The sequence below is a fragment of the Mauremys reevesii genome, linkage group 8, assembly GCF_016161935.1.
Source record: "Mauremys reevesii isolate NIE-2019 linkage group 8, ASM1616193v1, whole genome shotgun sequence".
Lineage (NCBI taxonomy): Eukaryota > Metazoa > Chordata > Testudines > Geoemydidae > Mauremys > Mauremys reevesii.
In genome coordinates this window covers 92,842,383-92,866,901 of record NC_052630.1, presented here as the reverse complement: position 1 = coordinate 92,866,901, position 24,519 = coordinate 92,842,383, and the positions used below count along the sequence as shown (strand labels likewise).

The 24,519-nt window shown below is 41.6% G+C and overlaps 1 protein-coding gene across 10 annotated transcripts in view; it reads left to right on the top strand.

The window, feature by feature from the left end:
- PATJ (PATJ crumbs cell polarity complex component) overlaps positions 1-24,519 on the top strand; it is a 207,016-nt gene that overhangs the window by 26,838 nt on the left and 155,659 nt on the right. For all 10 annotated transcript variants that reach the window (XM_039485476.1, XM_039485484.1, XM_039485474.1 and 7 more), the window contains exons 12-17: positions 241-375; positions 9,098-9,174; positions 10,723-10,779; positions 13,311-13,445; positions 18,584-18,751; positions 23,366-23,497. In XM_039485476.1, the coding sequence (XP_039341410.1) occupies positions 241-375; positions 9,098-9,174; positions 10,723-10,779; positions 13,311-13,445; positions 18,584-18,751; positions 23,366-23,497 (704 nt within the window). The remainder of the gene's footprint in view (positions 1-240; positions 376-9,097; positions 9,175-10,722; positions 10,780-13,310; positions 13,446-18,583; positions 18,752-23,365; positions 23,498-24,519) is intronic.

Genomic DNA, 24,519 nt, shown 5'->3' with positions numbered 1-24,519 from the left:
TAATGACCAAAATAAATGTTTAGGGCCTGTTTCTGTGCGGTGCTGAGCAACCATAAATCTTGGGTTTAAGGGTCCTCTGTACAGAATCAGAGCCTTTGACGTAGGATGTAAGGGTGTGGGGGGAGTTGAGAGCAAAGTTCCTGTAAACTGAACAAGGAAGCTGCTAGTGGATATTGGTTAGCATATCATGTATCCTCTGTACTACCTGTCTGACTCAAAAGTTTTTTGGATCTCTTACAGAGCAGCCAAATATGCCAGCCTTAGTCCTGTCTGGAGCTGTAGAGACGGAAACTAATTTGGATAGTGAGAATGAGGAGGATCAAGAGGACAAAGATAATTTTGAAAATGAAAAGAAGCAAAACTTACACAAAATAGGTAGGTAAAACATCTTGCTGTGTGTTCTCTCCTGTATATCTACTGACTTCTTGAAATTAATTTCTTTAACCTAATTTTCATAATGATTGGACAGTTTGGCTTCCTTTTCCTTGCAAAATTTTAATTTTTTGCTCTTCAATCCTTTTTTATTTAACTGAAACCAAAATCTAAGACATGAGGCAGTAAACTGAAGTTTTTCAGTGGTGGGAATGAAAAGGCACAGGTGCATTTCTGGTTATGCTAGAGGGAAAAACAAGAGCATTTAGTGACTCTACTTATGTAGAGGAAGAGGAGTCGATGATGCCAAGGGACAGGGAAGCTGATAGAGTTGCTAAAATAATGGAGGATAGAGGGAGGTTTAGTTGAAGAAAGATGAGTGCAGGTTTTGACATACTGAGCTTGAGGTGGTGGCAGGACATCCATGAGGGAGACTGAACAGGAGTAGTGCCTCTCTTTATCCATTTCTTTTCAGTAAGTACTTCTGTTCTGTACAAAGGCTCATCTGTAGTCTCTCAACTCAGTGTGCTGGAATTTAAGCAGTGTAGGCATTATTGATATTTCAGACAGGATAATGCAGTTAATCTGGTGATGCTGGGTTTGAGTACTGTTGCTCTTTGGACTTCTGCAGACTAATGACATTGGAATGATTTTAAAGCTGGGTAAAGCTATCTGTGATATATAATGTCCTACACCCCTAATCAAGAGTCCATGTTTGGTAGGACTCAATTTCCTTACAAAAGAAAAAAGGCTCAAGATACTCACATTTATCAGTTGCAACATGCTTTTTCATAACCTTGTATCTTTTTTGCTTGCCTAAAATATAAAAACATTCATTTAGTTGGAAACTTTGTTCAGACTGAAACACTGTGTATAAAATTTCAGCCTGGAACAGAATTTAATGGCCAGTTTAAATTCCAAAAATGGGTGCTTATTTTGGAAATGCGGACAGGCTCTTGATTATAATGGTGCTAAAGTAAACACTGCTAATTTAAGGCCCAGCCTCAACTCTGGAAGTGCCTTTTAAAAGTTAATGTAAAAGGTGTGTTTTATAAAACATGAACTATTTTCCTTTAGGCCCAATTGGACTAGACTTTTATTAAATTTTCCTGAAGAGGTATTAAATAGTGATGCTGGCCTGCTAAACCATGTTTAAACAACTCTGTCATGATGCATGGTTCAGGAAACAGTGTACATGGCACCTTAAACTTTCTGCGAGCAGACTAGAGAGGCAGTTCACTCTTACAGGTGCAGCTGTAAGTTAAGACTAGACGAGAGTGCTTGTTTGTTTCAGTAGCAAAGAGTCCTGTGGCACCTTATAGACTAACAGACGTTTTGGAGCATGAGCTTTCGTGGGTGAATATGAATTCACCCACAAAAGCTCATGCTCCAAAACGTCTGTTAGTCTATAAGGTGCCACAGGACTCTTTGCTGCTTTTACAGATCCAGACTAACATGGCTACCCCTCTGATACTTGTTTATTTCGTGCAGCAGTATATAAAACCTGAAGAGAGAAGCTAGTTGTTTAGTCAGAAAGCTATGAATCCAGACCTGGATAGAGATCAGCATTAGGGAGGAAAAAGCTATTGGAGAAATCAAAAAGCTATGCTGTTTGAGAAATCTTTAATCCAAAGCAAAGGACACATTGCTACATAGTGAGCCTGTGAGAAAGGAAGAGAATATCTGCAAGACAAAGAAAAAGGTCAGCGTTTGAAAGGTCCAGGGATGCAGATCTTAGCCTACACTTAAAAGTTAGGCTGGCATAGGTACATTGGTCAGAGGTCTGAAAAAAACGCACCCTTGTTCGACATAGCCATGTCAACCTGCCTCCAATGTAGGAGCAGCTATGTTGACAGAAGAATGCTTCTGTTTACATAGCTAAATTTAGTTGGGGAGGTGGTGTTCCTACACCAATGGAAAATCCCCTATCATTGGTGTAGGCTGTGTGTCTATACTACAGGGTTATACCAACAGAGCTATGCTCGTTAAGTCTCTGTAGTTTAAACACCCCTCAAAAAAGGCATTGTATTCCAGGAACCCAATGCTAGTAAGATGGGGAAGAAAAACTACATGAAAGCAGAGAGTAAAGAGGCAAAGTTCTGAAGATATAGAATGTTACTGCTAATACAAACCATTGCTGGGAAACAGTTCAATTTCTGAGGCCTTGTGTAATATAGATAATATATAGCATGTACCACAAACCATGAAAAACTAATCCGGAGAAGGGACCAAAAAATGGGGCGGGGGGAGGAAGGAATCTCATGGTACTGGGTGGAGGCACTGGAATTAGATATTCTTGAACCAAACCTATAGATACAAAATCTTTTAAATTTTCAGGAAGTTTTCTTTAATGGGCTGAGCCCCAAAACATCAAATATGGATATGTGAATTTAGGGATTGTTTTGGGTGTGGGGGAATGATCTTAATTTTCAGTTAACTGAACACATTAAGAGCCCGATCCTGAGAGGTGTTGAGTGAGCATTCATGGTGGTTATAGAAGTGCATATCTGACTCCACTGGGAGTTTTAGATGTTAAACGCTTTTCAGATTCAGGCCATAATTTTGTAACAGAAAAAGGGAGTTCATAGATTCATATATTATAAAGCCAGAAGGGACCATGAGTCTGTAAGCTAACTCTGGTTAAACTAACTGTCCCTATCTGGATAATCAGGACAGAGGTGACAAGTCTGGTAGATTCTGGGTGTGGTCAGACCCTGCTTTGGGACCACCTGATCCTGAATCCTGAGACGGGGGAATTATTTTCTTACTGGGTGTCCATGGAGAGGTTAAACCCTATCCTAATGCATGGATGCAGTTGACTGTAGGGGAACACATGAGGCCTCTGTTAGGAGGGCTGGCCTCAGTGCAGACCTACTCCATTATGTGAGGACAAGATTGGGAGTATTTCTCTTCAGCCCTGGATTGCCCAGAGAGGCTAATTCAGGAGATCCAGTCCCTGGGTGTTAGGTATAGGTGAGGAGCTACACTGTGGAGTTGGGGTGTTTGGACAAGAGGATGCTCCCCCAGATAGTGACAAAATGATGCCATTGCCCCAAGAGGACTGGGGCATCCTAACTAGAGGGACCAACTTGGCCAGAGATCAGAGGGAGGATGAGACCTTCAGCCAGGCCTATGACCAGCTGTCAGTGGACAACAGAGAGGTAATAGACCCACATCGAGCAGAGCAGTACCCACAATTTAAGCTCCTGCGTGAGCGACTATACCAGCAGGAGAGAGACCGACTGACTTATGAAATTTGATCGCAGTTCCTCATTCTCCTCATGCTGAGGTGGCCTGCAGTGGAGGCAGCATGAACCAGCCACATGAACTTGCACTGATGAGACTGGGGAATGTGGCCAGGATTCTAGGCTGCTTCTGCTGGCCTGGAATTCACCAAGAGGTCAAAGACTTCTGTAGCTTATATCCCAAGTGGCAGCTCATTGGGCCTAAAGAGGGGTGACCAAATCCCTTCTAGTCCCACCCCCATTTGAGAGAATCGGGATGGATCTGCTCAGACCCTGAGAAAAGAGTGCATCTGGTTATAAATGTATACTGGTCAGACCTGATTATGCCACCTGATATCTGGAAGCAGTCCCATGGCACTGCCCCAGTGCAAAGACTATTGCAGCAGAACTGCTAATGGTCTTTGCCCACATCAGTGTGCCTAAAGAAATCCTAACCATCCGAGGCACTAATTTTGAGTCCCATCTGTTGAAGGAGGCTTGTGAACTATTAAAAATAAAGACCCTACAAACGTGCATCAATCGCCTGCAGACCGATAGTTTGGTCAAATGGTTCAGACCTGAAAAGGTTGTTTAAAGAAGTTTTTATTACTGCATGCCCTACACACTGGGATCAACTGATCCCCCTCCTTTTTATTTGACAGTTGGGAGGTACTCCAGTCATCTACTAGTTTTTTCCTGTTTGAACACTTTTTATATGAGAGACTACTGATTTTGCCCCAGAACCCTAAGTGGCCCCCTCAAGGATTGAACTCACAACCCTGGGTTTAGCAGGCCACTGCTCAAACCACTGAGCTATCCCTCCCCCCTATTACCTGGGGTATCTTAGACTTTATCCATGAGATGTGGGACGAGCTGGCTCCTAGAACAGAGAATGTTGTACAGTACATACTAAAGCTCTAGGAGAGGCTTGACATTCTGGGAGCCTCCACCAAAAAGAATCTCTTTAAGTGCTCAACTGGCCGATAGTGAGCCGTTAACAAAGGGACGCTGTAGCAGGGTGCTGGTGCAAGGCACCTAATTAGCCCCTGCTCAGCCAGCCCCAATCAAGGGAAATAGATTGGGGCTGGGGAGAAGTCTGGTGCCTGGCCTTTAGAACTGGCTGCACCTGTGGGCCTGAGGCTTCAAGGGCTATAAAGGCTGACTGGCAGCCAGAAGACAGGGAGATGGCCAGGGGAAGGTCAGTCTCCAGGCTGAGGGCAGACTCTGGATAAGAGGAGATTGTCAGGCCTGCAAGCTCTGTAAATAGTATCACTGGTGGTGGGAGAACTTGTGTAAATAAAGCCAGGGGTGCTGCAGAAAGAGAAGCCTCTCTGTGCTTTATTGGGGCAGCAGAGGGCCCCAGGAAGAGGGGCGGGCGGAGGACCTTGTTACAGACGCATAGATGTGTATTTAAACCTGGGTACTTCTGCTCTCTAGCACAATGTCCAAGCTGTTTACTAAGTGTTAAGGTCCATATTAAGTATTACATCAAGTGGCACCTGTCAATTATGAAATCAGACAAGAGGAAGACAATGCAGATCTACCAAAGTAACCTCCTGAAGGCCTGGAAGGACCAGAAGGGCTTGTTTATCACTTATCCATCTGAGCCAGAACTGGGACCCCAAACGTCCACATTCCTGGACCCTGACTCAATACAGATTAGGGGAAAACTTCCATCCAGAGTAAAGGGTCCAAGTGAGAAACCTTACAAATGCCTTCCTGATGGGGTTTCCACCCCAGCCAGGATGAACTCACTTTGTTCAACATCATGTCCAGATAGAGCGGGGACAATGCACCTGGGAGAACTCCCTACCGCTTCCCCAAAAAAAGTGGGATGCACTGAAACAGGAGCTCTGCACCAGCTTGGAGCTAGAGGTCACTGAAGAATCCCACAGTGACTGATGACACCCAGTTGTGCTGGTCCCTAAACTGGATGGCATGATCCAGTTTCTGTATAGATTTTTAGAAAAGTTAATGCGATCTCCAAATTCAACACACATCCTACGTCCCGGGTGGATGAACTACTAATCCAGATGGGTGAGACACAATATAGTAGAACATTGGATTTTACCAAGGGATACTAGCAGATCCGGCTCATACCAGAATCATGTGAGAAAACTGCCTTTGCTTCTCTGGTTTATATCTGTTAAGGATTATGCCCTTTCGCCTCCATGGTGCCCTAGTGACATTTCAGTGGCTCCAATGACCCAAGTTCTCTGATCTCATGGTTCATATGCTGCAGTTTATTTACAGGATATGGTCATCTATGGCTGAGACTGGGAGGCTCACCTGCAACTGGTTGCCACTGTCCTCCAGTCCCTGTGGGAAGCCAGCCTAACCACAAACCCAGCAACATGTAAAATTGGAAGGATGACATCATCTAACTGGCATATCCTGTGGGGAAAGGTCAGGTCCAATCCCTATAGACAAAGTCCAGGCCTTAAAAGCCTGCCCAAACTTGCCCACAAAAAACAGGTCTGGAGATGCTTAGGGCTCGCCGGTTATTACTGCTGGTTTGTGCTAGGGTTTTCCATGATAGCGGCATCCCTCATGGACCTGATTAAGGACAGCTGTCCCTGGAAAGTTTGGTAGCCTGATGTCCGCAAAAAAGCATTAAAAAAATGAAAAGGCCACTTGTGTAAAGAGCCTGTCCAGTTCATCCCAAACAGAAAACACCCTGCTCTGTTTTCGAAAGAACTTATTTTGCAGACCAATGTGTCGGAAGTAGGCCTCGGGGCAATCATATCCCAAGAAGTAAATGGAGAGAAACATTCCCATGCTATTTTTTAGCCACAAGCTATTCCCTCGGGATAGTAAAAGAAACCCTGGTGGTGAAATGGGCTGTGGATTCTTTCTGATATTACATCCTGGGAAACCCACTGAAGCTGGACACCAATCGTGCCCCTTTGAGGGGGTTAATTGCTGTGAAAGACACGAATCCCTGCCTTATGCACTGGTACCTGTCTCTCTAGTCATATGCCTTTCAATTACAGCATAGAGCTGGAAAGGCTCACCAAAAAGTGTATTTTGGTTTTTTTCCTGAGGGATAGAGGGCATAGACAGCTGGCCTGGTTCCTCGGATGCCATCTTGAAGGGGAGGGTGTATGATGGGGTATACAAACCACACATTAGGCAACATTATAGGGTTAATGAGCTGATGTGGGCTCAGTGGCTCCATCCCACCACACCTGTGAGAGATGTCAAACATGGAGGGAGGAGCTCAAAATGGGGAAGCCCAGCTCAGTTGAGGGTAGACAGGAGGTTCTTGGATGGCCACAGCGTGGTAGTCCCACCCTGAAGGATGGAAGGGCCTGCTTCACCTTTTGAGAGCACTATTCCTCTGTATTCGCCTGCCAATTTAGTTGGGAGCCACAACTTGACAAGGGCTCCTGAAGAAAGAGAGCTTTACCACAGTTGTGGAATAGTTCATTGGTGTTAATTCTCTTTGTTCATTGACAACCCTGGAAGTGGCAAACTAGTTGGGGCTCTGCCAGAGGGCTGAGCCTCTTATGACTGGAACTGGAGTAGAAAAATACCTGGATGGAGCAGAGCAGAGGCGCAGGTGAACGCTGGTGCCCAGCCCAGAGGGTGGACTGGAGTAGGAACTCAGACACTCCTTGGTATTCCTCTGAGTTGGAAGGATTGTCTGGATGTCCAGGCAAATTGGCAAGGGTAGGCATTTGTTTGCAAGATGCATGATAGTAAGTGAATATTTTTGTGTTTGTGGAATTATGGTTCATGCTTGAAGCAGCCGGGAGGTAAACATGGTGATCAGTCTGTACCTGATAATGAAGCAAAGTGGTGCTGAAGAAGAGCATCTATTGACAGAAACCTACATTTAATAGTTAAAGAGAACAATACTTATCCCATATTTCATGAGTTCAGGGGACTTCAACGTAGACCCAGTTAAAAAAGACTGTGTTCTTTGACGAATCTGTAGTGTAACTATAGAAGCCTATCTCTAAAGAATCTATTGCAGGCTTAATTCTTGATATAGTTCAATAAAGAAACAATGAACTGACTAAATCTGACCTGAAATCCTTCTGTGCTTGCATCTCTTGAGTCTGAGGTCAGATATATATGTACAATGGAGACTTCAAATTGGAATCTGAGCTGCTTGATTCTATACAGAGAAATTCTGGTTAGGCAGTTGAGGTAAACTTGGCTATCTGGTGTGACAGAAAGTGGTTGGTAGGAATCTAAAGCTACATTGGGCTCAACACTGGGAGGGAAAAATAATTAGCATAGAGACCTGATCTCTTGGGGGTGTTCCATTGTAATGCAAATAACTCCGAGCCTTTGTTTTTAACTGTTGCTGTTTGATTCTTCCATTGTTACTGAAATAATTGAATAGCTTAAAATTCCAAGTAATAAAGCAATGTAATGAGGATTGTGTTTCAAGTCTGATTTGTTAGTTCTGTCCTTTAATATTGAAAAGTGAAGGGGAGATTTTCAAAGGCACCCAATTCCTCTTGACTTTTGATGGGAGTTAGGCTTCCAACTCCTAAGGTATTTTGTTTAACGGTTTAACAAAACATTCAACATTCAAAATGACATGCACGCACTTGAAGACTGAAAAGAACTGCTGTTGTGATTTGCATTCCGATTCCGGTAAGATGACATGTCAGTCATACCAGTGTTCTGTTATTTGTCCAGACTTGTGACAATATTATGGCCATTTAAAAATAGTTTTCAGTAAATTCATTCTCCAGTTGCTGCTGCTAGTTGAAATTTTGCTTTAAAGTTTGACTCTCTTACCAGCTCAACATTACTTAGGCTAGGAACTTTATATGTGTGCTGAGCTTCTGGATGAGGTCAAATGCAGGGCAGCCAGTCATTTTATGCTGTCTAGCCCTGTCAAATTGTCTTACATGACTATAATACTGCCTTGGTTGCATAAGTAAGAAAGCTGAAAAGATATAAATGTCAAGATAGCCAAGTTCCCACGGAAGACTGGTTTAGAACTGGAGCTTATATTAAAGCTCATGTTACTCACTGGCCTAATTAAACCAGACAAGCCTTTATACCTGCCAAATGTATAAATAAAGTCTGCCGCTGCATTGTGCTGATGCAGTCCCTTGATAACGGCAATGTCTTGTCAGGTGTTTACTTCTCAAAAGGGGTTGGTGGGGGAAGGGGGGTAGCACTGCTCTGTAGTGGTGAATGTTTAAACAGCAACAAATTATAAAGCCATGTGAAATTTGCTTTGCAACCTAAGAGTGATTTATTTACGGTATTAAACGGTACAGAACTCACATCTCATCAATGCAACCATCACCTTTTATGCTTCTCAACTGAATAAATTTCACTTCAGCAGTAGCTGACATTTGCATTGTTTTCTTGAAAAAGTCTATTCTGATTTGCACTGCTTGATAGACCCAAATTAATGTATTTTTATTCTTCTGATCATTCCTCATAATCTTTTATTTAAGCTGCATCTTTATTGAAGTAAATGTACTTGGCAGGGTTTAGTAAATTTAACATTCACTCTTATATTTTAGGAAGAGACTCAGACTCTCCAGAAAAGGAGTTGAAATCCAAGTGGGGAAAACTGCTGGGACCTGATTATGAAGTCATGGTATGTTATCCTTCAATAAAGTACACTCATTTATGTTTCTTTAAATTGCAACGCTGTGAGCTTAACTTTACAAGCTGCTCAGGGGTTGGAACAGATCAGTAGAGTAGCATTTTTTGTTTTCCCTGAACATTCAAGGATGAAATATAGAGATGTTATAATTAACACATTTTTGTTCTGTTTGTCTGTACTATTGCATAAGTGTGAGTAATGTTTTGGTTGTTTTTTTTAAATCAACCTCATTTTTTAATTTGTAACATATCAGCCACTTAAAATATTTGGCATTTTTATGATTGTTTTTATGATCTGTTTGTTTTATTGTACACTTAGAAAAGGCTCAGGATATGAGTTGTATGTTTCATAATGAATCTTACATTTTTATTAGAAGAATGATTATCAAATGTATTTGGGAGAAAAGGAAGTAGTTCAAGTTAGGTAGGGGTAATTTTGTGGTGCTAACTGCACTTTAGATTTTTCTTCACCTCTTATTAGAGAATTGTCAAGGAAGAGATTGATTACATTTCTAAATACGAATCATCACAGGGGGAATGACTAGGTTTTTTTTGTATTCATTACTGCTTTTTAAGACTGCTAACTGAGTACATTTTTAAATAAAACATTCAAGCCAACATCCTTTTCTGATGACCTTAAAAAAATTGTTTATCTTTGCAATACATGTCCACTTGATTCAGAGACTCTTATTTTTACTGTTTGGCAGAACTATCACTCCAAATGTCTTGTTGGAAGATTTAAACTAGCATTAAGAGGTGTCTGGAGGAGCTCCCTTCTCTGCAACCCATTAGTGCTCCGTTAAGAACTTTGAAGTCCATATAAGACTGTGTTTTGATTCAATAAATCTAGTTACCCATGCCAACTGCTAGATATCCCCATCCTTGCACTGCCAGAGCCTGACATTACTTTCTTTAGCACCATCCCATTTTCCAATATATGTATGGGAAGTAAAGCTGGTTCATGAAGCTCAGTGAGACAAATTTTCCTTTCATTGTAGCAAATGTGGTTGTGATGGTGAAAATGTCAAAATTTGGCCCATCTGAATAATAAAAGGTCATGGTTGACCAGCACCTTTTTCAAAGTTTTTGTTTTCTTCCTTTGCCTATGCCTCTCTTCCATTTTGCAAAATCTCGCTTTACCATGGCACACAATTTGATTTGAGCCTGATAATGCAAACCCTTACATAGTCCTTACAGCCACACACACAGCTCCATTTAAATCTATAGGACTACTAAGAGTTTGAAGGATTGAGCCCTTTCTGATCACTTTATCAGCCACCAAGTCTTTCTGAGGTGAGGGGCTGGTTACTGAGTGTGGAATTTAGATCCAGTCCCCGGCTATGTGATTTTGATAGCTTGTGGTGATAACCCTAAAGCACCAAACTGGACCAAGACATGCATTAAAAATTAAAAAGCATAATTTTCTTGTCCCCATATTTTACTGTCAGTAGTTCTTATAATCAGTCCTCTACTATAATTCAGCACTCTATTAAAGTTTGTATACTAGTAGTATTTAATTGTCATGGTGTACAATTTTTAGGTGGTTCGTGTGGACATGCCAATTACAGATGATGCTGAGCTCCAGAAATACTCAAAGGTTTGGAATCTTATTTCATTTTCTCTTTTTTTGAGATGGGCATGAACCAAAACTCTAGAGATGAATATGTCTGAAATATGGGGGAGTTCCAGTGTTGGCTCTAGCCAGGGCCGGCTCCAGACACCAACTAAAGAAGCAGGTGCTTGGGGCAGCCAATATCAAGGGGCGGCCCTCCAGCCGCTATTGGGGCAGCACGTCCGGATCTTCAGCGGCAATTCGGTGGCGGGTCCCTCAGTCCCTCTCGGAGCGAATGACGTGCCTCTGAATTGCCACCGAAGAGTGGAGCGGTGCGATTGCGCTACCACTTTTTTTTTAAATTTATTTTATTTTATTTTTTTTGCCACTTGGGGCGGCAGAAAAGCTGGAGCTGGCCCTGGCTCTAGCTCATCTCTCGGAGAAATACTGCCACTTGCTGCCAATGCTGCTTATGTATACTGGGTCTGAATTCCTTCACATGCCTTTTCTGAAAGAAGAAAAACCCAAACCCAAAAAACCCTACATAGGAAAACAGGCCATGCAGAGTGTCCTAAATCTCCTCAGACTCTGTCGGGCAAGTGGGGAGCATGACTTTCAAGAATCTAGGGCCCCTCACTTCTAAATCTGGGAGCTGCTGGCTTCAGTGCTTTAGCTGATGCCAGCTATTGGAATAGGAGTTGGAGAGAAGCAAGAGTGGCACCTTGAATAATACCTGGAGACCACTGCAGACTATGTAGCAGTGTGTCACACTGACTACAAGAAACTTTTTGCTAGGTAAGGTCATAATGCCGTAAGGGATTTGCAAGTATGGACTCTTACTACTGTACGGAGTCACATTGACTGCAGTATCAGAGCCTAAATGGGCATCTGTCCAGAAGCAGCTGGGTACCAGCAAGACCACCAAATTGTGAACTCGAGTGAGAGAAGGCAGGCAAAGTTCCTAAAAACAGGGAACAGATATTATCTCTGCTATCTTCTTTGTTTCTTCACAGCCTGCTAGCTTGTCTGGACTGAGCCTCAGCTAGCCTGCTCAGAAAGTTTTCCTAATGGTTGCAGATATTTGCTATGTGGAGTTTTACTAGAGAGGAATACAGTATTAAGGTTGTCCCTAGGGAAATGGCCAGCACAAAATCAATGAAATTCCTTGTGGAAATATGGATACAAGTGATAGCAACTATTTGAAAAAGATGCTCCAGGGAGATGTTCCCTGCCCCAAAGACTGATACAAATGTCATCAAGAAATGAGATGACTGATTGTATGGTTAGGTTTTATTGGCTTCCTCTAAAATAGTGATTATGATCCTGTGACAGATGTGGCAATTTCCTGCAATACTCTTGAAGGACTTTATTAAGTTTATGTACTATTGTGGACTGGGATTGTATGTCATCTCTTTAGGGGGAGAGATGTGACTGACAGAAAACCTGGAAGTTTAAAAGACTACTGAAAATATGTCAGACAAGTATGGACTTTTGGGACAATAAGTGTTACATGGATTTCCTGGGGAATACCTCAGGAGAGGTTAATGCAAATTCTCCAACTCTGGTAATGCAAAAACCTAGAGTTATGAAGCTATGCTCTGAGGCAAGGGTCTTGTCTGCTGATTACCTGTTACGGAGTGCCAAGACCAAAGGGCCAAGCTGTATAAAGAAATAGCAGATCTACCCAGCCTGGGTTTTGGTTCTGGATTCAAGACTGATATGAACTTGTACCGGGGGAAACCCAGTGGTTGGTTTTGAAGGACTAAAACATATCAGAGCTCTAGGCTGGAGTTGGGTGACCTCTCATAATTTTTTTAGCATATATGTAAGAACTTTTATTGTTTTTAATGTTTTTCTCTGTAATGCCTTTACCTTTATGAATAAATGTGGTTGCTTAGAAGTTGTATGGTGACTTATAACTTTGGGCAGTAAACTGTCCGTAGCCCTTGGAGAGAAAGCAAAGCACAGACGCTAGCCTTTTTAGGCAATCTGGCTTGCTGGGCATATCACAGTGGAAGGCAAGGAGTTGTATAGCCTTAAAATCCCTGATCAAGAGGGAGTGGGACATGGATCTCTGTCTAGGAGAGGTGATGACTGGGAGCTGTAAGCCTAAAGAGAGTGCCCTTGATTAACCATGGAGGGGGAATACAGGTGCCTTTACCCTGAGGCTGTCACAAGTAAGATCTTCCTCTTTTGGACATGCCTTTAGTGGAGAGTAACTCAAGTTTTAGACAGAGGGTAGATGTCAGGTGCTTTTTTTAGGGGTGGTCTTATACATCCACCTCTCTTCTGTTTTTTTTTTTTCCAGTTTATCACTGTAGTGATATTTTTGAGAAGAAGATAGGGATGTACGTTTTTCCGAAAGACGGACTGTGCAAGGGAAAAACAGCAATCAAATTGAATAGAAAAATTAGCAAAATTTATGTGATGCAACACTAGTTATGTCAGAGTTAGGATTTAAATATGCTAATGTGCAGCTAGTTTAATTTGAATTGGTCAGTTATTGAAAGTTGAATGCATTTGTTACATATAGGAATACATGTTTGTAAACATAGGCACTGCTTATTTTTTTGCAGCTATTGCCTCTCCACACTTTGAGATTAGGAGTTGAACTCGATACATTTGATGGACATCACTACATATCTTCAATTGCTCCAGATGGTCCAATTGCTATGCTTGGCCTACTGCAACTGGAGGATGAACTTCTAGAGGTAAAGTCCACAGAACTAGAAATGAAGTGTTTGTTCTTTCTGCTCAGACTCTTTAAAATATGCTTTTATGGCATTTTAGGCTGGCTAATGCATGTGCACAGTAGTATCTTTTAAACAATCAATGAGTAGGAGGAGCATGGGGTTAGGAGTCAGAAAAGCTGGGTTCTGTACTATTCTGGCTCTGCCACAGGCTTCTTGTAAGATTAGGAACAAGTCAGTAAATTGTTTTGTGCCTTAGTCTTGCCATTGGTAAATGGGAAAATAATGCTACCCTACCTTGCCAAGGGTCTTGTCAGGTTTATGTAATGATTTGTGAAGTGCTCAGATACTAAGGAGATGAGTGCAGTGATGATGTTTGTATTAGGCATACTTTTTATCTATTGTACGTGAATTTAAAGTCTTTGGCCTCGTCCACGCTAAAGGGAAAAGTCGATCTAAGCTACACAATTTGAGTTACGTGAATAGCATAACTCAAATCGACGTAGCTTAGATCTACTTACCGTGGTGGGGTCCACACTATGCAACATCGATAGGAGACGCTCTCCTGTCGACTTCCCTTACTCTTCTCTAGCAGGTGGAGTACAGAAGTTGACGGGAGAGCGATTGGCGGTTGATTTAGCGGGTCTTCACTAGACCCACTAAATCGACCGCGATGCATCGATCTCCGCAGGGTTGATCCTCCGGTAAAAGCCCTTGGAATAATTAACTTTTGCATTTCTGTGGTTGGTAACCTCTCTTTCCGAGTATTAACCACTCCCAAAAACCCCACAAGCAGCCAGTCACATTGCAGTGATGGTTTTTGTTATTCCTTTCACTCTCTGGAACTTGGATATTGAATTCAAAGACAAAACTTGTGTGTATGAGCAAGCAGAGTGTGTTAATGATTAATCTGCACAGAGTAAGTATTGGGGTGTGGCTTGTGCTGTTTTGGTGTGATCAGACCAGAATGAGGACCTGTTTACTTTGGAGAAATACATATAAATATTTTAATGGCAGGATATCAAGGATAAAACAGTAATTTTTTTCAATTGATTTTTTTTTGCTGTTTCTTTATTAAGACACGAAAAAATTAACTCTATGTAGGGTGGGGACGTGTAGGGGTGAGAGTAATAGACTTCTTAAATTAAGCTTTACTGGACATTTTGAATCTGCACCACCTTCTAGTGGCAGCAAAGAACAAAGTCCCACTGACTTCAATGAGAAAAGGATCAGGGTCTTTGCTAGATTAGTTCATATTTGGTCCAGGGCTCAGGTGGCCTGGGCTCTGGTCATTATTAACCCTTTAGCACCAAAAAGGCCTACTTCTATCACTGAGAACTAATGCATGTTCTTGTATTATTGCTTAACAGAGGAAATCTGGATTTCCACATGACAGGGTTAATGGAATGTTGAAAATGTTATTTAAATATCTTGGCCATTAAACAAAAATTTGAATACTAAAAGCAAAAAAAACCCCACACTCTGGAAAAATGTTATTGTATAAATAATAAAGAAGAATTGTTTCAGTTTACACAAGTCCACAAGTATGACCAGCGCTAGTGAATTTTATAATTTTTAACACCCCCCTCCCCCCCAGCTTAAAAAACAACTGAAACAAAACTGGGCTCTAGGACTAAAACTATATATGCCAAGTTTCAACCTAGAGTATGTTTTTACAGCCAAGCTATAAATCCTCGTAAATAGGGGCTTGTAATGGAAATTATGACAGTCCCTTAACTAAAGCGAACAGCATTACACAGGTGCTGATATAACAACTGGAAATAGTTTGGATTAATAATTAATGAGGGAGATACATTTTTAAATGTATAGCAAGTTTAAACATTTATAAAGATCTATTTGATAGAAATCATAGTACTTACAAAAAATTCCTGTTTTCACTGATTTTCTTGTGTTGTTTTCATGGTGTCCATTGCCTCCTTGTCAGTCTCCCAATCTGTTTTGTTCTAAAACCTCCATTACTGTCATTCAGTGGAATGGCTAGTATGGAGTGATCAGTGGATGGGGCATCTGGCACCCTTCCTGCTTAGAGATTGATCTCCAGCAGCTATAAGAGAGCAGCGAGGGAGTCCCCAAGTCTGCTGGTGGACATAGAGTAGCCCTTGTCCATCAATCACAGAACACTGAGAGATGATAACTTCCCACCACACTAGCACTCCAAATGCATTTTAAAACAACAACAACTTTGCACTGATATTTTTGTTTAAATAATTAATTAACGGTTTAGCCTAATAGCTCAGCAGTCACGGCAATGCTGGATTACAGTTCCTAGAGCTCGTTGAAAACATCTGCCGTTTTAGAGGGCAGGAAAACAAGAATTCCAGTTCACAACAAACATCAGGGTTTCGACTTGCGGTTTCGTTCTGATGTGGAATGAAAACGAAGCCTTTCTCATGAGTTTTTGCCAAACAGCGCCATAGAGTTAGGTGATGCTTGTGCTTATGGCAGCATGTAAAGTACAGGCATTACACATGTAGCTCCATACAGCAGGGGAAGGCAATGGGGAAAGGCTCTAGAAGCAGGATGCTACCCTGCTAAAAATGACAGTGCAGACGTGGGAGGCACTGCTTAGGCATGTAAAGAGCCAAGTAGGGTATATACCCTGGAGATTCAGGCATATAGAGCACACTATTCGCCTAAGCACTGCCTCCTGTCTACATTGCCACTTACTGCACTGCTACACTGCACTGGTTGGTCTTGCAGCGTCTGTACTCTACACGCTGCTGTAATGTAGACATAACTCCAGGCTCTGTGTGTGTCTGTCTCTCTCCTGTTGAAATTGTTCTGCTTCATATAAATAATTGTTAGGCCAAGATAAAGACATTGACTCCATTGCCTCATAGTTAGGACATTCACCTGGGATAGGGGAGCCTCAGATTAAAGTCCCTGCTCTGAATCAGGCAGAGTAGGGACTTGATCCTGGGTCTTCCATGTCCCAGCTGAGTGCCTTTGTCACTGGGCCATTGGCTATTCTGAGGCATGTCTCTCTCTTGAGCTGAGAAACCTTTGTGATGAAAGTTTTGTTGAAACAGAGATGCGTCTGTGACCAGCTTCTGTTTCATAAATCAGCATTTCCCAATAAAAAATATTTGGTGGGAAAATTCCTGACAAGCTCTGCTGACTGTATAACTCTAGATCAGTGGTTCTCAAACTGGGTCGAGACCCCAAAATGGGTTATGACCCTGTTTTAATGGGATCACCAGGGCTGGCGGTAGACTTGCCAAGGCCAAAGCCGAAGCCTGAGTCCAACCACCTGAGGCCGAAGCCAGAGGGCTTCAGCCCTGGGTGGCAGGGCTCAGGTTACAGGCACTCTGCCTGGGTCTGAAGCCCTTGAGCTTTGGCTTCGCCCCTCTCCACCCCCACCCCAGCCGGGGCGGCGGGACTCGAGTGGGCTCAAGCTTTGGTCCTTGCTGCTGGGGTCATGTCGTAATTTTTGTTGTCAGAAGGGGGTCGCGGTGCAGTGAAGTTTGAGAAACCCTGCTCTAGATTATCTCCTCAATTGTGTTACAAAGTTGAGAGGAAAATGGTAGGTTCTTAAACAGCATAACCCATATTTAAACTACATAAACACAAAGCAAAGGAGGAAGAATTGAGCTTATCTAAGGAAAAGTGATGACTCTGGAAGATAGGTATATGATATGGTATGGGGCATGTAATCTTAACCAAACCAACCTAGATCACATCCACAGGGATGGAGATACAGGAAATGACATTGGGCAGAACTTGACTTCAGTAGACATATGCACTACCTGGTAGGTGTAGAATCAGGGTGTTTTGTCAGGCCACTGACACTTGGTGAAATTCTGCATTCTTTGTATATGTAATATTTTTACAATGCAACCAAGTGTAAAACCTAGATATCTTCTTTATGTGTGGACACTACCAACTGTTAAGTTGAGGGAGGGTGGAAAACTCTTCATATTTAGGTTTCTTAAAAAAGAGGAGGGGGGAGGAATATTATTGCAGTAAGCCACTTTGAAGGGAATATTTCACATAACCACCATCTGTGGTTGTAAAAATCATTAGCGATTGCCTTGCGGTATTCCGTTATCACTGAGCAGATAAAGTTTATGGGATGATAAGGCTTAACTTGTCAGGACTTTCTGCTGAATTGCTTATTGTAATTGCTTTTTCTTTTTATTGTGTAAAGCATTTGTGTATATTCTCTCAAGGATCTAGCTCATCTCATCCATTTGACTATTTTTTTAAAGCCGCAACAGTTGTTGAAGTTTGGACTTGGTGCATTTGATTTAGAACTGCTCAAAATCTTCCGAATTTTGAATTTTTGGTGAAATATTTCCTCAAACTCAATTTTTTTATGCCAGCACACCAATTGCCTCCCCAGAATGTTTTGGGATTTCCAACCAGCTCTACTTTGGCTTCATCATTGATCCTAACTGGTATCCTTGTTGGCAGAGAAACCATGGATTGACTGGGACATGGAGAATGAATAACACTCTCAACCTGGCCCATGTAGAATGTAATTCAGACACGTGGGTGGGTCAGTGTGCAGGAGTTTGCATTGCCAGTGGGATGCCTGTTGATGAAAAGAGCACTTCAGTCATGTGGGCTGTCAAGCCAGCAGTTTATACAGGCACTGAAAAGTGCTTAATAAATAAAACGTTCTGACATTAGGACTAATTTCTAAAAGCACTTTAAACTAGAGTCAAGTACTGCTGAAATCAGTTTTCCTGTCTGTGCATTTGGGGAGGCTGCGAATAACTTACCTGGAAGGAACCCAGAAAGAATGACTACCATAGTGAAGGGATTAAGACCAAAATGCCTGCTGTAGGAGGTGTTGGGACTAGAAACACAGAGGGCAGGAAATGAATGAAGGGAAGCTGAATAAAACAGAAGACATGGATCACCACTATGTAATAACAATAAAGTCACCAGAATCCGGAGATGGAATAACAGTCTTACAGTAATTTATGTATATTTTAGGGGGTACATTAACTAAACCACTCAAGCTTCACTGGAATCCCTCAATGAAATTAGACCTTTATATACAGTTGGGGAGGACAATTATTGCATATAGTGTAATGGTTTAAAGTAAATGAGAGAATATTTTTATTGCAGAACCTGATCAATATCCTTTTAAATATCTGAATGGTGGTGCGTGTTTTCTCTTTTCTGCCTAGGTAAATGGAGTTCAGCTTTATGGAAAATCCCGCCGTGAGGCAGTTTCTTTTCTGAAAGAAGTGCCGCCTCCGTTCACTCTGGTTTGTTGTCGGCGCCTGTTCGACGATGGCGGCGAATCCTTTGTGGATGAGCTCAGCACCATCGAGGTTTCATCTCCGGAGCCAAAGGTAGCGATAAGAGATTGTGTAGCTCAGCTGAACAGAAGTTCACTAACTTTCTAAAGACAGTGTTTTGGCTTTCCTCTTGTTTGCTTCAACCAATTTCAGCTCTTTAAAACAAAAATGTCTGAAATACGTTTTGCGTGGATATGTACATCAGCTCTTTGTACCCAACTCTCTTGCAAAATGGTCTTTACATCTCATCACTGTTTCACATGGAAATGCCAAGCAGATTAAAAAACATGAGAAACCAGCTCAGTAAGAGGGATTTACTTTGAACTTATGTAGGGTCATCACTTCTAATCTTTAACAAAAGCTCATTGTATTATTTCCTGAGGGTTATCCATGTGCTTCGTGCTGTTGGAAACATGAAAGGTAACATCTGGTTCCTGTCCAGTGGTGTTTCCAATCCCAGTAAGATAAACCACACAGCTCTGATATCATCATACAACCAGATGATAGGATTCAGCACTGATTGTTTGATTTGTCAGAAGTTGTTGATTTGTTCAAATTGCTTTGCTATGTCCGATGTCCTATGTGGTTTTTCAAACATCTTTCAGAGTCCTTTTCTTTCTTCTTCCTTGCATTAATCCCATCAAATGGTGTCCACTCTGTGAGTTCTCTCCCTCCAAAGTGTTCTGTTCAATGCCATATGCTTAGGGGCCTACCAAATTCATGGTTGTGAAAAATGCGTCATGGACAGTGAAATCTGGTCTCCCCCATGAAATCTGGTCTTTTGTGTACTTTTATCCTGTACTATACAGATTTCACGGGGGAGACCAGCATATCTCAAACTGGGGGCCCCAGTGCAAAAGGGAGTTTGCAGGAGGGTCACAAGGCTATTGTAAGGGGGGGGTCACAGTATTGTCACCTTTACTTCTGCGTTGCCTTCAGAGCTGGGCAGTTGGAGAGTGGTGGATGTCGGCCACCCAGCTCTGAAGGCAGTGCCATAGGCAGCAACAGCGCAGAAGTAAAGGTGGCAATACCATATCATGCCACGCTTATTTCTGCACTGCTGCTGGCAGCGCTGCCTTCGGAGCTGGGGTCCCAGCAAGCAGCCGCAGAACATTCTGCACCCAGGGGAGGTTCCTGGAGATGGGTCTGAACCAGCCTTGGGAAGGGCCCCTGCAGGGGAAGAGGAAGTCCTGTCCCTCACCAACCCGGCCAGGACCAGCAGCTGGAGTGCGGCATATGGTAGCAGCCCTCAGACAAGGTGCCCCCAGCCCTTCCCCTCCTTGGCTCCGGGTCAGCACTCGGGGATTAAAGGGGTCTTGGGGTGGGTGGGTGGGTGACCATGGAAACCTGCCCCCAACCATGGTGCCCTGGGTGGTCGTCCACCCATAAGGCTGGCCCTGTCCACCCACAAAGTGTTCTCCAGCAGCCCAGCTCTGAAAACAGCGCCACCATCCCCAGCAATAGCACAAATGTAAGAGTGGCAACACTGCGATTTCGCCCCCGCCCACCCCGCAACTACAATAGCCTTGCGACACCTTCCCCCACCATTGCCCCCTTTGGGATTGCGGGCCCCACAGTTACAATACTCTGAAATTTCAGATTTTAGTATCTGAAACAGTGACATTTATTATTTTTTAAATCCTATGACTGCAAAATTGACCAAAATTGACTGTGAATTTGGTAGGGCCCTACATATGCTCTATCATACCACAGGCTAACATGTCTTCCTTTATGCCGTCCTACCACTTCTTGGGCTGGCCTCTCTCTTTTTTTCATTCAGTCTTGGTATATTGGAGTCTCTTACTCACAGTTTGCAGGACTGTGGTTTATATGCTCACACCATTTGAGCCTGTACTCACGTTTTTTGCATTTAGGGGGTGTTACTCTGAGCATATCTCTAGCATACACATTCCTCACTTGGTCTCTCTTGCTTACACCACTCGTCTATTTCCAAATTCGTATTTCTGTGCAACATCATTTGTTCATGTTTCTTCTTTGTTACCCAACACTCAGCAGCACACTTGAAAACTGGATGGACCACAGTTTTACAGACTTTCCCATTTACGCTTACTTGTATCTTCCTTTCACACCCTGCACCACTTATCTCTCTCCTTTTGAGCCAAGCATTCATTATCTTCACTCTTTTATTTAATCCTCTGTTTTCTCAGGTTCTGGACCCACAGATACTTGAGACTTTGCATTTTCAGTATTGACTGCGTGTCTAGTTTGAAGGATAATTCAACAGTGTTCATATAATTGAAATTACATACCATGTTCTCTTTCTCTGATTATTCTGAGCCCCTGGCTCTCCAACACATCTCTCATTTTATCCTCTTGTAAACTATTTTTCTTCTCAGTGTATAGAATGATATAATCTGCAAACAACATGCACCAAAGTGCTCTGTCTGTATGTTCCTTGTGGGGGTATAAACAAGAAAGGGCTCAGTGCTGATCCCTGACACACTCCCACCTTTACCAATAGTTTGTCTGTTTCACCACTAGAAGTTCTGATTGTTGACCTTGCATCTACATAATGGTTTGAACAAGCCACACATACAGTTCTGATACCATTTTCTTCCTCATACACCAGATGACTTTCCTAGGAGACTCAACATCTTTTTAAAGTCTTTCTCTACTTCCACAGTATGAACACGAGATCGGGTAGGAAAGTTTGGAGCATTGTGGCATTTGTGCTTTTATATACATAAACACAATGTGCCACGGTAGCTTTTGGTAGTGCCAAACTCATTAACTTAATGAGAGCAGGACTTGGCTTTCATTAGTGTAGTAGTGACAGAATAGCCCAAGTCTTCGGGTGGGTTGAAACGAACCATGGTGAGATATTCTGGAACTTAAATAGAACACTGTGAATCTGCATGTGAAAGTTACATTTCATCAAACAATAACAAATCTAACTGATTTAGTGACATTTTCTCTTTAAGGCTCAAGCACAAAGTGTTCAACAGAGACCCAGGAACACTTGAAATTGTTGTCATTTATACTTGACTAGAAGGTGTCTGGATTTTGAGTGATGCTTTGACTTTTTCATGTTCCTGGGCTATGACAGTATTTTAGGTAATGTGTTTTCAGTGAAAGATATTTCATGTTCACAACTTTAATGTGGTTTACTCAGGTAGGTCACTTAAAAACTTCATTGTACTATAAATACAAGGTATGTAAATCACTAAGCTAGCATACTGACTATGTACATCACATACATCATTCTTCAGCTTAATAAGTGAGCAGGAGCTTTGAATTATACTAAATCTAAGCCTTGTTCCCATTAGCTGATTACTTCCATCTTGCAAATCAAGTTTTTATGCAAAACTGAGAAAACAGGAGCCTTAGCACTTATTTCCATGGTAGAAGCCTTAAAAATCCCAAATTAAGTGTTGAATCTTGTAACATTCTTCCATTATAAAATGTGTGCTCCTGGTTGCCCCTTCTCCCTGTTTTAGATTCTGCTTGGTAGGATGGCCTTCCTAGGAGGATAGGTTGGCCAGTACTATGGATATTCTGTTCAATAGTGGAGGCACAAAGAGGAACCATGTGCCATTTAGAATGGTCCCTTCTATTGCTATAGAACTCCTTCTTCCTTACTACTTGACTTTTGCCTTTTAATGAATATTTTTCATCCGTATGACACCAGTTAAGTGCATTTGCCAACAGTTGATACTGATTGAATGACCCAAAGACTCTCTTGCTCCTTAAATCCACCTCTACAATAATTCTACTTTCTTCTGATCTAGGGAGCAAGAAGCGAAGTCTGTGATTATAGCTTCTTTATCCCTTTTGGCCAGTGGTGATGGTTTGTGATACATGCATGCTTACATAATGAGCTGAAATTAAATTATTGCTATGTTAATAATGGAAGGTCCTCAAGTTTCCTGATGACAATTTCCATTCAAACTTTGCAGAGATCATAGTACTTGCCTGCGGACTTCCTTTTTTTTTCTTTTACATTTGCAATATTGTTTCCCTCTGCAACAAATGATGCAATAGCAGTAAAATTTGTAATCTGTATTTTATCTTAGACAAGGGATGATTTTTTTTCCAAAACTTTTTGAAATACACTTGTGAAGTCAATTATTTTTCAGAGGGATTTGTGTTTCTCTCTCTTCCAGAGTTCAAATGTTAAAGCAAAAATGAAAAAAAAATGTTTTTCAAAATCATGTACTCACATAGTCGCAATTTGGGATTGATTAAGATTCTAATACTTAAAATCCTCAGGACGTTCTATCTTTTCATGGGCTTTCCCTCATGTGGTGGTTAAATCCTTGTGTTGAGAAATTTATTTTTCCTTTTATGCATCTAATGGGATGGCCGAAGTCCATTGACATATAAAAGGTTAGTGCCATTAGTGTAATTAGAAATAATCCTTAACGTTATATAATTACATCTCGGTATTTGTGTGTGGTGTTAGGCCCTGATGGACATGTTTAGCTTTGCTGTTGGGAGTAGTAACAATGGGACTTCCTGTGGTAAATGCATAAATGTTTGCAAGATCAGGAGCCTAGTCTGGATAGAATTAGAGAAAAAGGATATATAATATTTCAGATGAGTTCCATCTTGGATGAACCGTTAATGTAGGAGGAATATTGAATGAATAAACTTCCATCCGGAACTAAAAACAGGGATAGTATTTGCAGCAGATATTTTATTTTTCAGATGAAACCAGAAGTAGACCTTCATCCTGAAGAGGAAGGAGATGGTGAACTAGCATTATGGTCTCCTGATGTGAAAGTTATTGAACTAGAAAAAGACTATAAAGGTTTAGGATTCAGCATTTTAGATTATCAGGTATGCTATTCCTTGTACTGTATATATCAATAAATACTGAAAATACCTCTGATCCTCTTTCCCCTTGTACTGTGCCTCAAAATTTCCTGTAAATATTGTTACGATGATTTGGTAATATATTTATAAAATACTACAGTGACATGGCACTTGGACTTTGAAATGTGGGAGAAATTATTTGTTCCTTTGATGCCAAATTTTCCTCTGTTACACTGGACCAACTATGTAAAGTATACAGTAGATCATTGTTTTAACCCAGACTAATTACTGGATAGAATAAAGTGCAGTTAATCAAACTCTAACTCCTAACTTTGTGTTTAAAGGCTACGGGTTCTCTTAATCACTGGGAATTACTTTATAAATAATTGAGTAGTGAGAAAGCATTTAGTATCACAACATTTTTTTGCTATTTGTTAAATGTTTTGTCAATTTCCCCCCTCCTCCTTCAGTTAAAAATACATTTGTGATGAGTCTGTTAGTACAGTGCTTTGCACAGGGGCTCCTAGGTGTCATGGTAATACAAATAAATAACCATTGGTTCTTTAGGGTCTGATCCAAAGGCCATTAAAGTCAATGGGAAGACTCCTGTTGTGATCAATAGACTTTGGCTCAGATCCTTAAAGCACAACTATTCACTTTCCAGCTTAAGGGCCCTTGATACCAAGTTTCACCACAATTGACTTCCATGGTGAGGTTATAAAGCCAGAAGTGACAAATGGGGTCAGCATGTGAAACCCAATTTAACTCTTCTGCTAATTAAGCAATAAATTGCTTTAATGTCATGTATTGTATAAGAATAGACATTAAATAATTTTGTCTCTTGACTGCTTAAAATATTTAGACCAATGTACGTGGGGCACATAATTTTTTCATTGTTTTTTCTTAATTAAAAGGAGCTGAATTTCAGACCCCAATAATAGCTTAAAGCAAATTTTTGTGTGTTTAAAAAAAAAAAAGTTTTGGAACTGATTACATAGACATGATCCTAAAGCTCCTTAGTAATTAAGAGCCAAAGTCTCTGCTGG